This window comes from Anguilla anguilla, chromosome 10 (genome assembly GCF_013347855.1).
Source record: "Anguilla anguilla isolate fAngAng1 chromosome 10, fAngAng1.pri, whole genome shotgun sequence".
Classification (NCBI taxonomy): Eukaryota; Metazoa; Chordata; class Actinopteri; order Anguilliformes; family Anguillidae; genus Anguilla; species Anguilla anguilla.
This window is the reverse complement of record NC_049210.1, coordinates 13,101,022-13,117,311: the sequence shown is the minus strand read 5'-3', so window position 1 is coordinate 13,117,311 and position 16,290 is coordinate 13,101,022. Positions and strand designations below refer to the sequence as shown.

The window sequence follows — 16,290 nt, the reverse complement described above, 5'->3', positions numbered from 1 at the left end:
TTTTTTTATATGTTTAATACATTTAAGTCAAGCCAAGTATAAGCTGAGGTTAAAATGACTGTGGAAGAAAAAAAATATGGTTTTCGGTAATAAATGTATCTGCTTTTCAGCATGGTGATTAAATACTACAGAACATGTTCAAGGGCTGAGGTCAGTTCAGAACTGCAATAACAGAAAATTCTTACCTTCCTCTTTTTAGTTAAACTACAGTGAAATGCTAACAATTTATATCTGTATGCAGCAGGATATAAGGAACGCCTGTAAGGCCGAATTACATTAAAATACTATACGATATTCCTTCTGGGAGTTCACTAAAGTCCTAGTAGGAATAAACACAGGGAACCAACTTATTGCAGCTAATTTAATGTGAATGCATGCAAACATACACTATGCCATTATGCTTATCATCATAATGGCTGCTTGCTAGGGCCAACCATCTGCTTGGTACAGTGTGTACTTCATATATATATATATATATATATATATATATATATATATACACACAATTTCTTTTCTACAAACACTTGGTACAGACTGTCTTCCAGTTAGATTTAATTAAATACACGTATTTCATTGCATTGTTTACACACTCGCCCAACCCACCAAGAAAAATCCCACCAAATTTCTCACCACCTAAACCATCCAGCTGCTGTTCCAGGGCTGGTGGGCTCCCATCTGGACTATTTCAATTCCCTTCTGTCGGGGCTCAGGGCGCCCAGCCATTATTATCCAAAGCCTAAATCTTCCTGCTCTCTGCTGCTGGTTAGTCTTCCTCTTCCCCACCTGTTCTAACCCATCCATCTGCTCAGAGACATTATCAGACTTTACATGGGTCGACCTCGATTTGTCTGGATATAATATGCTTGAACCGAGGCCGTAAGTCCCAGAATCTTTGGACATTATTATTATAGTTCTTTGTTTGCTTGGCATTGCAGTTTTGGTGTGTCCTCTGCTGACTATTACCTGGAGTCTGCACCAGTGGAAGACAATATTCCCTGTCCCACCAAACGTAGAGCAGGTTTAAGTCACGGTTCCACAGGTTATCCAGAGATATGGCGACAAAGCTGTGTGCAAAAGGGTAACACCGTCGCTGTAATTGTCAGCCACCGTAAATAAACAGGCCTCGTATTAATATTCTGCCTACTTTTAAATCTCTCATCTTCTGAGAGACACACATAGGGGCTGTGCCACAGAGATTACACACAGAGAAACCCCAATTACCTCCAGCAAATGTATGGAGCCTGGATTGAAACTCACGGCAAAACAAAGGGGATTTCACAGCTGTCTCTTAATCCATTCGCTTTGGCCATGTCTCCTTCCTCTGAGAAGCTTTTAAAACCCATTTTATCTTCTGTTTTGTTTTTTGTTTTTTTATCACAGAATCTGGGCCTGCTGAACACAGCTAGCTCCAGCACTTATCTGGATTGTCGGAAACAGGATGAGGTCGCAACCGGGAAACGGGAACCACGGATTTCAACTGGCCGAAAGGCAATCGACACCATAAAGGTGGCCTATAAAGGTCTGGGCGGTGATCAACGCTGTCAGCAGCGTAGTCTGACCCGTAAACCTGACACACAGTGTGAAGGGAATACCCTCTTCACAACATTCCTCAAGGTGACGCGACAACCAGGGGAGGAATACAGCTGGAGGGTGCAACTGCGCGTTCTGACTCAGTGCGATGCGGATCATACAGTGGGTATGGCTGCCCTAGGGCTGCTTCCTGGTTTAACTGACCCGATTTGCCTTTTCCGTTGTTTTTTTCCTCCAAGAAAAACTTGTATTGATTCAGTGTAATGCCAGCGCTATTACTCCTTGTGATTAATGCAGGAGAGCGTTGCTGGATATTCTTAATGCTTGCAATTAATTCTGTTAGTGATATGTCTTCATCTTTCATGACGATGATGAAAATGACTTAATTAGAAATTACAATTACATTTTTAAATATCCGTTTCTTTTGTAGATATAATCTCTGTCATTGCGTTAACCACCATGACCCCCTTGGGGGACAACTTTATTTCAAGAAACATTCATTGCATTTCAAATGCTTTACATTATATTGGAATGAGTTCCCCTCAGGCCCTGCACCATTCATATGTTAATGAGTCAAGGAGCTCATGGAACAGGTAAGTGTACAGCAAAGGGTTAAAGCGGGAAGCTTTACAACCCCAGCCCTTCAACCTCAAAAAGTGTCAGAAAAGACATAGCAAAGGTTAACCAAGGCTGCTACAGATACTAAATGCTGCTGAACATACACAAGGTGTTGTGTGTGTAAATTCATTAAAAAAATGAAAAGAAAACAAGAGGCAAGGCAACATTACTATCCAAGGGATACACTGAACTCACCCTGTCTGTAAGCAAAAGCATTTTCCTGAGACCAATCTAGGCATCAGGCTAAGAGCACAGCACTGTGTTATTTCCTTCCATTTTACTTGGACACACTGTAAAAAAAAGTTCTGAATACTCAATACTTCACTAAGTTTGTTTCGTTTTGAGCTTAACATAGATCTTTACATTTTGATAGTTCTATGTACTAGCATTCATTAGTTCAGAAAATGTATGTTTTTCTGACTATACAATTAATTAATTTATTAAAGTTTTCTGAACAAAACAACAAATTAATTTTGGTAGGCCTATAAGTAGGAATAGTTGGCATAGCGACTTAAAAATATATGTTCAGCTCAAAACTTCAGTTCCCATGAAATTTTGAGAAATTTAACTTTTTTTCCACAGTGTAGGATACAGTTTTTTTATTGTATGCACAAGGCAAAAGGTAAAACAAGGAAATTATAAAGCAAACACCAACATGTGCAAAGTCTGAGCACTTCAAAACAAAGGATTGCACGTGAACCTAAAGCAACAATGCCGCAAATTCTATTGCCACGTGGCAAAAGATGAACAAAAATCCAGCTACACAAAATGGTGTTCTCCAAAACACAAACCACTGAATTCACCCCTCAATACCACAAACCCCCAACACATAACAATGAACACCGACAAACACTTCCATGTACAGAGAATCCAAACCAGCATGAGACATCCGCAAGTAGCCACCGCCCTGGATTTCACACATGCCACCACAACACATCTCGCAGTTCTTCCTACCTCCCCACCTCTTGACAGGCAATCTTAACCCTGATCCGTTTTGACAGGTAGCGCACATGAAGCATGTGCCCCAAAATAAAACTGAAAAAAATGTACGAGCGGAATATGCAATGGCCATACCGTTACCTATATGAATGGAATTACAGAATATCTGTGTGGAGAACATCAACAATTAAACATTGTATAAATTAAATGTTGACCTTATTTTTTGGTGAAGTAACTTTTCCGACAGCAGGTTACATGAGTAGGAATTAGCATTTTGGTTCTGATATATGTTATTTAACACTGTCCTTAATGAGGCAGATAGTAGTGGCTTTTTAATTTGACGGCTCAAATGGACAGTGATGATACACACTTCTGAAAATGAGCATATACACTCACCGGCCACTTCATTAGGTCCTCCTGTTCAACTGCAAACTGCACCCGTTAACGCAAATATCTAATCAGCCAATCACGTGGCAGCAACTAAATGCATTTAGGCATGTAGACATGATCAAGACGATCTGCTAAAGTTCAAACCAAGCATCAGAATGGGGAAGAAAGGTGATTTAAGTGACTTTGAACATGGTATGGTTGTTGGTGCCAGACTGGCTGGTTTGAGTATTTCAGAAACTGATGATCTACTGGGATTTTCACGCACAACCATCTCTAGGGTTTACAGAGAATGGTCTGAAAAAGAGAAAATATCCAGTGAGGGGCAGTTCTCTGGGCGAAAATGCCTTGTTGATGGCAGAGGTCAGAGGAGAATGGCCAGACTGGTTCGAGCTGATAGAAAGGCAACAGTAACTCAAATAACCACTTGTTACAACCGAGGTATGCAGAAGATCATCTCTGAACGCACACCACGTCAAACCTTGAAGCAGATGGGCTACAGCAGCAGAAGACCACACCGGGTGCCACTCCTGTCACCTAATGAAGTGGCCGGTGAGTGTATATATTAAGCAATTTGATGTGATGAAAAATCTCTATTTTCCATTTCAGGAGTGATTTGTAATATTTCAATGCTAATTTGATATATCTTTTGAAAAAAGGATATGTGACCACTTAACATGAGAGCAAGAAAGCTATAGCCACTATTCTAGGACTACCGCCACAATACCCCCAACCCATCCTGCAAGCTTATAGCTCAGTCTGTGTATTCAAACAATGTAAATGAAATTAGGAACATTTGACATTGATACAGCTCGATTTATAGTGCAAACACATGCACACACAAATACGAATTCAAAACTACTAGTCACACAAGCAAGCGGACATGCAAAGCGGACATGCAAAACACACACACACACACACATACACACACACACCACATGGATACACACAATCTGTCTGACAGTTGCTTTTTTCATTCCTGGTTGGGCTCCATTCTGCTGCAGTTTGCAATTTCCTTCTAAAATAAAGGAAAATCACAGGTTTCCAACAGATACAATGCCAACAGAGGTATGAGAAACACTGACCTACAGACACCAAGCTGGGCGAATGAGATGTCAAGGATAACCTTCTTATCTAGGAGGTTATCAGTTTATCACTATATAATAGCCTCAGTGTCAGAAAAGAAATTTATGGCTATGTCAGAGCAGACCAAATAAAATATAGTACTGATGTAGTCGTTGTCGTTGCATGTTAACTACTTTGAAATTTAATAAAAATTACATGGAAAAGGAACACACCACAGAGACCAACACAAGTTACATGTGAGCATGTTAGATGTTCTTTCTTCTTTAAAAGACAACAATAATGACAACTATTCTCAAAAGAGCTCAGCAGTAATATTACCATAAAATATATGTATACCTAATTAAGGAAGAAAATTAAAAGTCCTGTTCACGCTGAAAACTATGAAACATCAAGTTTTTATTAAAAATTAAAAAAAACTGATAATCTCTGGAGTTCTCTAACAGCCGTCAGGGGTTTTTCTGGTTCAAAATAGGGCTTAGGTGGTGATTTTGAGTGACAGTAACAACGGTTGGTTCGGCTTTACTGTCACCGCTAACTGAATGTGTAATTTCCCTATATTTAGCCTAGCTGTATTCAGAATGTAAAGTTTTGGTCTACAAGAGACCAACACAATCCATTGAGATGTAGGCTATAGAAATGAAACGTGTAACAAAAAAAAGGACCAATTTCAGTATCTATTGAAGGGTTACATACCGTAAGTACACATTATGACCAAAAGTATCTAGACACCCCTTGGTCTAGGACTCTTAAGCCGCGTTTCCACCAAAATTACCCGGAACTTTCAGTCCCAGGAACTACTTTACCAGGAACTAAAAGGTTCCTTCAGCCAATGGTTGTCTGCGTTTCCACCGGGGTCTAAAGTACCGCGAAGATTAGGCAAATTAGCCCACTGACGTTGTCGTCGGTCCATCTGTCATATTTCTTCTGTAACCCCATACTACCACCGAAGTAGCCTACATTATTTTCTAATAACCGGGACAGCCCGGAGGGGTTTATTCCACTTATATACAACGGGTTACCAACAATGACTATATATGATTACGTTTGTATTTATTGATTTTCATATATCCTCTCAAACACATTCATCAACAGCAGAAAACATGCACACGTAAACAATTTGCTGTTTTATTACTTTCTCGTCGTCAATTCCATATAGGCTAATCGCAAAATGACAAGAATAGAACGAAAACTCGGACTTGCGTGAAAATGTAAATTAGTAGTGGTACAGCCACCGTTTGCTTTCCTTCGAAGTTACTGCTAGCCGAGCAGCGAAGTGTGCCCTCCAGATGCGAACCATGCACCATAAATGAGTCCAATAGTCTTCCTGGTCTTTTCGTGGAATTGAAAAATGGCAGTAAAATTGAGTAAAATTACGACAGTCTGAAAAAGCTAAAGGGAAGATTACTAGAATTAACCTGTTATTTTACCCGGATAAAAAGTGCGGAAGGTGATTTCCAGTTTGCTTGTACTGTATCAACAATGTTAATTATGCAGAACTACCGCATACCTCACATAACTGTATCAAACGTTTTGAGTCAATTACAACGGGCTAACAAAGAAAATCCAGAAGAAAAATTCAGCAACCGAATTAATCCGTTTGAATGTTTTGGTAGCCTACGTAATATGCTGTCCCAGCACGAATGCTTAGCATTTTATAAAACGAATACTAAAGCAAGAAAAGAACAGAAGAGCACACGTTATAATTCCAAGACGTTGACAGGCTATAACCAAAAGTAGGCTACTGCGCCGCATAACATACAAGTTTGATTTGAAGTTATTATGAAAATAAATTGGTTTGCCGCTGCATATTTTCAAACATGGCGGGCAATGGCGGAAAATAAATACAACACAAATGCTACGAGTACTCGACCAATCAGAAATGTTCAGCGCTGCAAGCTCCACCCAAAAGGTTCCTGTACTTTCGGAAAGTACTACCCCCCGAGCAGGAACGTTTTGGGGGGTAAAACAAAGCCCCCAGAACTAAATTTAGACCCTAGTTCCTGCGGTGGAAACGCACTGAGTTCCTCAAAAGGTTCCTAGTTCCGGGGTATAGTTCCTGCGGTGGAAACGCGGCTTTAGTTCCAGTGAAGGCAAATCTTAAAGCCACAGCATACAATCACATTCTGTACAATCCTGTGATTCTTCAACATTTTGGGGACGTTACATTTCTTTTTTTTTTTTGCACTATTCCTCATACAGGCAGCTTAGGTGATTTGAAAAAAACACTTAGGCGGCCAGCCAAAGACAACTGCAGGAAAATGCAAAAGCCCTGGCCTTCCTGCCATGCCCTCTGTCTTACATGCAGATGATGGTAGCTGGAAGCAATGACCTTGAAATTACATGGCTGTTTGAGCAATATGTTTAACAGGTACATATGGTCCTGTGGATTATTAATCATCTATTTCACTCCCTCTTAAATTAGGTACATAGTTTAACTGTGCTAAGAACAGTGAGAATTCCTTCTCTGCCTACTCATCTGATACCTTTGTCCTGAATGTAAATTGATCATTAATATTTAAAGGACTCTTAAATTCATGGAGAAGTCCGATTTCTATGCTGTGCAAGGTGGAGCTGGGATGGAAATACAAATATGGATAGAAAATTACTTTTCATACAGATGGTTCAAGTGAACATCAATATTCTATATAAACCTGAGATATTACAGTATATTCATTCTCCTTCCAAATCTTAACCTTTTACTCAATGCAAGGTTTATAGTATTCTTAAAAGGGCACAAAATCTGCTCGCCTGTTTATTATGGTAATGCTGGACACTGTTGAGGGGCTACTATTGCTTTTACACCTCTGGTGCTGTGTGCCTTAAGATCAGTCTGCATAGATGAGTCTCCAGCAGTGTTCCTGGGGCAGTGCGTTCATCTCAATCCTCCTGGAACTCACAGATCCACTGAGAGACCGCTAAAATACTATTTAATGCAAATGCATCTTCAATTTGCCACTTCATTAAGTCTGAAGAAATATCTATGTTTTTTTGCTGTACGGATAAATAAATGTAAGCAAAAATGTGCTTTGCTTCTCTAGAAGGGAATGGGATATTTCCAAGGAAACCGTGCCCAGAGTGCCTCGGTCTCGTTTGCCGCAACGAGATTAACAATGTGACCAATCGCGGTTTCCGCAGAAGAGACCCCCCGCTAACTGTTTCTGCATGCCTGTCACAGTTTCGAGTTTGACGTGGGGTCACAGTCACACAACCCCAATCATAAATTGAGTGAAGACAGTAATCGGCATCGCCATGTGGCCGCAGAAACAAACAGGAAGGTGAGTTCCCCTTCCACATGGTCAGAAATCAGGGGAACCATGGCAGATAGCTCTGGTAGTGACAACAGTGCTACTCCTTTTTATGCCATGCTGAAATAAATGAGAATCACCTGCGGGGGGGGGGGGGGGGGGGGGGGGGGGCCTTGGGGAATGAGGAACCTTAATTCACTTTATTACTGAAAACAAGCACGCAAGTGCGTATTCAAACAATTGAAGAAAAATGCTATTTCCAGCCCTACAGCAGTGTCCAATCAATCATGAAATCCATGCGCAAACAAACACATAAAGAGTTTTAATTTGTCTTTGCAAAAACTGAAAAATAATCCAACCATCCCTTTTCAATAGGAAAACTGACAGATCCGGTGGTCTAACTGTATTCTAGGTATGTGCTTCAGGAAAGAGATTCTTTCCCTTTTCTCCTTTCATTTTACAGTTCCGCATTAATAATAAACGAGTAAGAAAAGTATGACTACTACCCACTGCCGTTTTTAGGATACATAACATTTTATGGCAACTGTGAATCTACTTGACGCAAAATACGGCTTATATATTCTGTGGAAATCTTCCAGGGAACAGTAAATCAACAGTAATCCTGTGCTGAAAAAGGATTTGGAATCTACTGTCAGCTTTTTGTAATGAACTGGTCATACCTGAAGACAACAGAAAACCATGACTTCCTTGAGGCAGAGCCATGCCATATAATTTTGCAATTCGGGAAAAATTGCTTTGACTTTTATTCTAATTTGCCACTTCGGATGCTAAGCAGAGGAGAGCTGTATACAGCAAACATACCCCCTAGAGCTAACCAAACCCTGCAGTGCTGTACGGCTCTCACAAATTGGCAAGTCTTCAATGATTGGTGAGACGATATTTCAGGCACACTAGAAATAAAATGCCTGATAAATTCCTGATCAAGTGGTGTGCCCAACAACAACAATGCCATTCCAAAACAATGACAAATGACTATGGTTTTATGGGGTTGGGGGAAGGGGGGGGGTGGTTGTAAGGCTGCACACCCCAGATGTTTAAAATGCCTTTAAACACCAGTGACAGCACCGGTAACACACAAGGCCAAATTACCCTCGCCCTGATGAGAACCAGGGCAGAGGTTTCTTGCTCCCTCGCTTTCTTCTGCGTCTGAGCCACAGGAAGACCCCCTCACATCTGCGGACACATGACTGGGGCCAGAAGCTGCAGTAAGCACAGGGAACTGAGGCTGCATTATCCTGCTGGGAGGGTGGAAGGGGGGCGTTATGAGATTCACTCAGAATTTCGGTGTCCCTGGGCAGCTGAGCATTAAGATTCAGAGCCGATGCGGTGGCTGCCCATTCCGACTGGAGCCATTTATCTTCCGGCCTTTCACAGAGCACCGAGGGATACCAGTCCCCCCATTCCCGAATAGTACCACTAGAAGAAGCTCTTGGGAGGAAGGGTGACAAAGTCACAACAGAGAGCCTGTCTTATCTTCCCCAATGCATCTGCCGCAAGATACTAATGATCCTTGAAGTAGCCACCTTCATACATACAACACTTCACTCACTGGAGATGCAACAGTCCATATCATTGGTGGAAACCAATGCGCTCTTTGTTCCAGATAAAACTTCATAAAAAACTTCTGAAAATATTTTCATAAAATAGCTGAGATCATTACACATTTAAAAAAAATATTTTAACCCTTTTAATGTATCTTTGTGTTTTTCACACCAGTAGCCAGTCTTTACCTCCTGGCTTCAATAATGCTTCAAGACTAAATTGATGCTTTGAGTCCATAAATACTGACTGAGATGTAATATCATAAAATACACAATACAGCTTAGTGTGTATAAAACCATGACTGACACCTAATTATTGTGTGCGCCTATTTTCAAGGCGCCCAACTGCGCTGTCAGTTCCCACTGTGACCAGAGGAATGATGCTTAACGAACTGGAGACTATCCATGTCACAATACTGAATGCAGACAATGTAATTACTGAGCAAAGATTCTTTATGACCGACATTTACGTCGAACGCACAGCGGCGTTCAGAAAAATCCCGATTAATTCTAACTGGGTGAAATGTGTAAGCTAATAACGAGTTGCATTACCCAAGTATATCTGCAAGATAAACGTGACGTAATAAAGTTCGCTATCATTATGACCGCGACTATATATAATATGCTTAATATCGTCGTTGTTCTTCATAACTTTGTTGTGTCGAAATGCATTCGTCTTTATACTCACCTCTCCAAAGCACAGCAACGATAAATTGCAGCGTGCAGAGACGCAACATGTTTCTTTCCGCTCTGTCAAAAACTTCCATTAGGTTAAAAAACAAACAGAAATGTGAAGAGTAGAAACCGACGACAAAGGCTGGGCGTCCTACACACCAACAGAGACGTTTCTAATGAAGAAAGGGGATCATAAGAATGTATGCTTAAGTTCCCATCGTTTTTTCCAAAAACACAATCATTATCATCCAGGTATCCAAGCTGTGAGAACTAACACATTACAGGCATTTGCCAACCGACGGATCTTGGATTAAACTTTAGTTGTAAAAGAAAACGCCTTTTGAAAACCTGTCAGTGCATTGTATGTGGTAGACCAACAGACGAAGTGTCCGTTCTAAGCAACTTGTCTCCTACAGCTGGGATTGTTTTTTCTCCTCGTAGTGCACCCGTTCATTAAAAATACCCTTGCACAGTACAGAGCTTCCAGAAAGCGACTCCGCGTGCTTGCTCAATCTCCTTGGGTCACTATCAGTAACGTCTTATAGAGAAATCAAACTTAATTAAGAAAGGAACTACTAACGCACGCGTTCTCGTCCATAATGCTGGGTGATTTTGCTTAGCCCATAAAATGAGATTTGTTCTTCCGAAAAACGTCGGTATTTTCCCTATTGTGATTTCCGCTTTTCCTCCTCTTCTGGCTAGGACGGATTTGTGGTGCGCAGATTCGATTTAGTCACCGTTTTTTCTGCATCATCGCCCGTCCCCCCGAACAAGGCAGAATCCTTATGTTCCCAGCTTTCTGTTTCCCCTCGAAGACATAACTTGGCCGCGGCTAGGCTACTGAGAAGGGCAGGCAACCGATCTTCCCCGGGCAACGCACTACATCCACTTAGATCGCAACTACTTGTATGTCACATATGAGTGCATTTTGAGTTTGTTAATTCATGGTAGTATCGGTAGTGTTTTAAAATAAAGCGATGAGAATATTATTTACAGTCACCGTTTATCTGGATTAAAATGTTCAGGAACATAAAAATAAAGAGTTGTTAAAGAGTTTTTCCTGACTGCTGTCGCGTTGCAGAAGGCATTCTATTTTACGCAGATGGGTTAATGTTCCAAGAAAAATGTGCGGAATTTTTAACATTTTTGGTTTCCTGTACAGGTAAAAATCACTCCGAATTCCAGACGACAGTTATAGTCTTGTATTCCAACCATTTGTTGCAGTTAGTTTATATTCGTGGTATAAACTTCTGCACATCAGCGAAGAGTAGACAATGGCAACATCACTCAGAGAAGCTCCTAAAAAAGTATTTTCCTGTCGTGTGTCCACCTACTGCACAGCGAAGACAAGTTATTTTCAACCAGAGCGCTGTCCTACGCTCTCCGTTCGGCGGCGTCAATGAATCCTGCTAGGACGTTTTGTAGAAAAACATAAGGGACCAGAACACTGCATACTGACAACCTGGATTGGCAAATTCAGAGCTGGAGGGCTTTTATGGGTGGATATAGTGCTAAACACACAGCTCGCGCGCAATAGCCTCAGTGTAATTGGAAAACAATTGGTTTGCTAAAAATATGAACCACGAACTATTTAACTACATAAGTCTTGAGAACACAAATAAGACGTTACATAGGCTAGTAAATGCTTAAAAATTCGGACGATAGTGTAGTGAACCACGAACCTTTACAAAACTGTTCAGAAAACACAGAGGTAATTTGTAGATGGCACATTAACACAGACTAATTTCAGAAACGATATTGCAATTCAAAACCCCGTATTAACAAACAATTTATAACTAAGTCCCGAAAGTTGGAACATTAAACAATTCCAGAACAATGTATGAGAATAATATTTAGTAGCCTAAACATGGACAACGTAAAGCTGAATGATTTAGTTACGCACGTATGACTAAATAGTTGCCATCCATTAGAGAAGTGAATTGAACAGTCATTGTTGAAAAAATGTATGTATTTCCTTAATTTAGCCTAAATGTATCGGTTTGCCACACCTGTCTATGAAGAGGATATCTCAAAGCATTCTTTTTTCATGCTTCAAGCTGGCATTTCCCCGAAAACATAGAATATTTGTGATGATTAAATAAGAATAGCATCCCTTAAAAAGAGCGTGCCTGAAAAAGTATATTATTATACTGTGAACATTATTATTTAAATATTTATCAAATACAAATGATTCCGAAGGCTACTGTAGAATGCTATTATATACATTCTCTAAATGTAACTTATCGATGAAAATGCAGTATCCAAAGTATTGCTCTGTAAAATGTTATATATCGTGTAAATACCAGGACGGTGTGCAGAACCTGATGTTTTTTTTGTGACAGAGCTACTCCACACAAAAAAAAATATTAGGAAAGATGGAGAGGAATGTGGAGAAGTATCAACTGAATCATGTTATTTACTGAAAACACGTGCTATGAATTTTAATATAAACATTATTGAATACCTATAGGCTTTTTAATCATGGAAAGGCAAACGAGATGCAATTTCTTCTTCACAGTCAAGGATACGTGGATAAGATGTGATGTAGCCTACTTTATGCAATGCTGAAAGAACTGAAGTGCCATTCCGAAACCCTTTCGCTTCCTTTCCCTCCTATGCGAAGATGCTCTTTCATGTTCAGATGCCATTCTAAAAATATCCCTAAAGGCGAACAGAGCTATAGAAACAATTTATGCAAGTTGACGTAAGAAAGTCCCCGGAACAATTAGAAAGTCCCCCTTAGCCAGACATGTTCTCCAGTTCCACTGCTTGCGGTCTATATTCCACAGAAAAGCAACAGTGACCCCTCGTGGAGAGCAAGCTACAAACTGACGTGTCGTTGGAAAGTAGAGGACATTACAATAAGCAAGACAAATTGATTAAATATTCTCACAAGTTTTCTGTACTATGATCTTGATTGCACTTTAAGTACAGTAGTTTCGTGTGTTCAGCTATAAAAAACAACTATTTTTGCCACGTCTTAGGTGGCTGACACGAAAATTAATTTCCTTCTAGGTATAGTTCATTGATGACTTCTGTTAAAAAGCTTTCATCAGTGCCACAGAAGTATAAAAACAAGGATTATAACATCCTCAGAATTACTTTGAAATATGATTTTGCCTGTTGGAGAGCTAACTTTAGCTTACATCGCAGATGAATGACCAAATTTTTGCAGGGATGAAAGAATGGCAATTTAAAATTGTGGCAATTCTCAGAAATGTTGTCGGAAACAGCTGAACACAAGCACAATATCTCAGATCTCAAAGCAACAGCATGCAAAGCAGATATGTGATACGGGCGCATTGCTGACACATGAAATACACACAGAAACATGGGTGCTTCAGACTTTTTATGTGACTGAATATCAAAAAGCAGCTGTCTATGATTCACTCTAAGCCTGGAGAAAAACAAATCCACTTATTCATTTCTCCTGACATGACTGATATACTCTCACCTATTCTTGATTTTTAAAAAAGTAAAATAAAATCTTCTGTCAAGCAGGGAAATGGCTGATCTTTGCCAATACACCTCTGGTAAACTCTTCAATGCCATTAACCCACACATGCCATTATATAGACATTGCATATCAAAACAGAGCAGCAAAAATGGTTAATGCCATGAAAATCCAAGGTCTTGTTAAATTTTGCACACAAAAAAAAAAAAAAGCCTAGAACACACAAGTTCTGTAGAGCACCTAAATTCAGATTTTTCACCTTCTCTAGGACCTGGTTGTTTAGTTGGTAGTGTATTTCATAAAGCCTGGTGACCGCATGAAGTGCTGATCCACCTGCAGTGGCTTATGGTGCAATCTACCTGTCCTATTGGCTAGCCCACCAACTCATTCCTGTGCTCTGCAACCCTCCATAGGATTGTCAGGATGGCCTTGATTATTGCTACTACCAGGCACGAAAGCTTTGGCAGCCATCTTGCGCAAAACAGCATGATTGCTTCCATCCAAAAGAACACTACTTGTATCCCTATTTTCTTCGTTCCCATTTTGGGAGACATTGCTGCAATGTCCTCCCTCAATTTGTGAGCTGCTCGAGCTACTTTTCTCTGAAGTGCACCACCTGAACAGTACAGTTATTGCAGCAGAGATCCGCGCAAATTATGCATCTAGCACAGGTTCAAGCAAGGAAGCGGCTATTAGGCAGTGGTGGGACAACACCCTGCAGACTGAAACTCTGGGCCAATCATGGATGACTTCATGGGACCCACAGTTGGCACTTGCAGGGTCAGGGTTTAATTCTGGACCATGGGGTATGCGGTGTGTAACTGTTATGAAAAGTAGTGCTTTAATCCATAAACTGGTTACAGTATTTTCACCATAAATGCATTCTGAGCTGGACAGGTCCTCTGCTCCATGGAACTGGCACATTAGAACTGTTCTGGGTCACTAGCTAAACGGGACAACTACATTGCACTTCCGTTGTCCTGGGATCTCTTGTTCATTAATACTGTCTTATATTGTCATATGTTTTCATCATAAAGAAATATCATAGAAACAGATATCGTATTCTTTTTTCAAGGACCTCCTATTGTAATGCTGTCAAATTGTAAGTATGGGATGCTAAAATGTTTGTCATAATTTTGTACACACATTAAATGTGGTTATAAGTGTGATTGCTCTACAACTTAAGAAATAAGCAAAGTACAAAGTAAAGGGGTATAAACTGTATCAAACAGACTTGAGAGAACAATTAATCTGATGTCTCTGTTTCAGTGTGTTTTGTTTCACTGTTTCACAAAAATGTTTTCTTTGTAGCCTTCGTGCAATATAACAAATCAAATATGGAAAATTAGATCTTTAGGTTAAAAAAAGCAAAAACTAAGAACATACAAACAGGCAATAGGATCTATGGTATCCTCATCAGAGCAGCCTGTCAGCAGGAATAAATAGTAAAATTAATTGGAAACCAAAAACAAAACAGGATGAATTGCTCTGTAGAACTTTGGATTCATGGCAGGGGGTCCAAAATAATTAATTTTCACACATTTTCAAAGCAATGCTTCTAAAGAACTGTGCCATGTACCAGACACGCTGCCCGTCAATGAGTTTTCAAGGGCTTTCATGAACAGTTGTCTGGGACCCGCTTGGCAATTCACAGTCGGTCATCGCATCACCCAGGTCAGCGGGACCTCAGTCATTTCCTTCAACTCCATGAAACAAGTACGTCAGTTGAGTACCGTGAGATTCTCTGCCTGCAGTGCATCAGTTGTGTGTGACGTGTTGTCCTCCAATACAATGACTGTGCAGCTCTGCCTATGGACTACAGTGAAAAGATGCAGAGAACTTGCCTGCTTAGAGATATAAAGAGATGCTGCAAATAACAGCAATAGGTTTGGAATGGGATGTAACAAGGTTGTTATTGCGCAGCATCACAAATCCTCAGTGTGCAGTCAGTGAAATCACCTGCCACTAGATATGACTCATTCCACATCTGGCAGCTGTTGTGTCTCAGCGTTCCCGGATCTCTATCATCATTTGCATCCTTATCATTTTCCTTTATTTTTTGCCTCCACCTCTTTGGCTTGTTTTGTTTGTCCTTTCAGGTACTTAGCATCCATCTGTCTCAGAAAGGAACCTTTCATGTGACAGGAGCATGATATCTAAACCAGAGCAGTCTTTGGAGTTGTGCGCGGTTCTGCAAACATTATTTTGAATTCATAGTGAGAATGATTCCTTACCTCTGAGAAGGTCACCAATTGTCGAAAAAGACATTAGGGTTCTTATGGCTCCAGATTTTCTGTTACAATTTTGTAAACATCTAATTGGTGAACAATTAAATCATTATATCCACTTATATACAATTTGCATGATAATTAAGCAAATTGTGCCTAGAGTCCTATTATACAGGTGTTGGAATATGCGTGCAAGTGAGCTACATTGTTTTGTGAATGAGTATAAGGTGCTGTAATAGAAAAAAGATTATGCAATAAAATATTAATAGCAACAGAACAGTATGTTCCTGTTGAATAATAAGGACCATTCATTCAATTTGATCCAAATTTCCCAAATAACTCCCATTATCACGTTTCTGGGTAAAATATAGAAGGACATTTATCAGACCTTAATTCGAAAACACATTGAATTTTCCATTATGTAATGTCCAATGATTTAGGTTTGTCAGTGTGTCTTCACTTTCTACCATTTTTGGTTGAGTTACTGAGCACATTACTGTGTTACTAGAGAATTGACTAAATTCTGTAACAAGAGCCAAACTTTAGAGTACACATAGACAAGATTA

The 16,290-nt window shown here is 40.1% G+C and overlaps 1 protein-coding gene across 3 annotated transcripts in view; it reads right to left on the bottom strand.

The window, feature by feature from the left end:
* Window positions 1–11,451, bottom strand: part of si:dkeyp-14d3.1 (transmembrane protein 132C) — a 142,629-nt gene extending 131,178 nt beyond the window's left edge. Inside the window, exons 1-2 of one of the 3 annotated variants that reach the window (XM_035435460.1) lie at window positions 10,627–11,451; window positions 10,056–10,215 (exon numbers count right to left, since the gene is read on the bottom strand). In XM_035435460.1, the coding sequence (XP_035291351.1) occupies window positions 10,056–10,134 (79 nt within the window). In that variant the 5' untranslated portion in view covers window positions 10,135–10,215; window positions 10,627–11,451. Of the gene's footprint in view, window positions 1–10,055 lie in introns of all 3 variants that reach the window. The other 2 variants (XM_035435461.1, XM_035435462.1) reach the window with 2 other exon arrangements.
* Window positions 11,452–16,290: the final 4,839 nt, after the last annotated feature.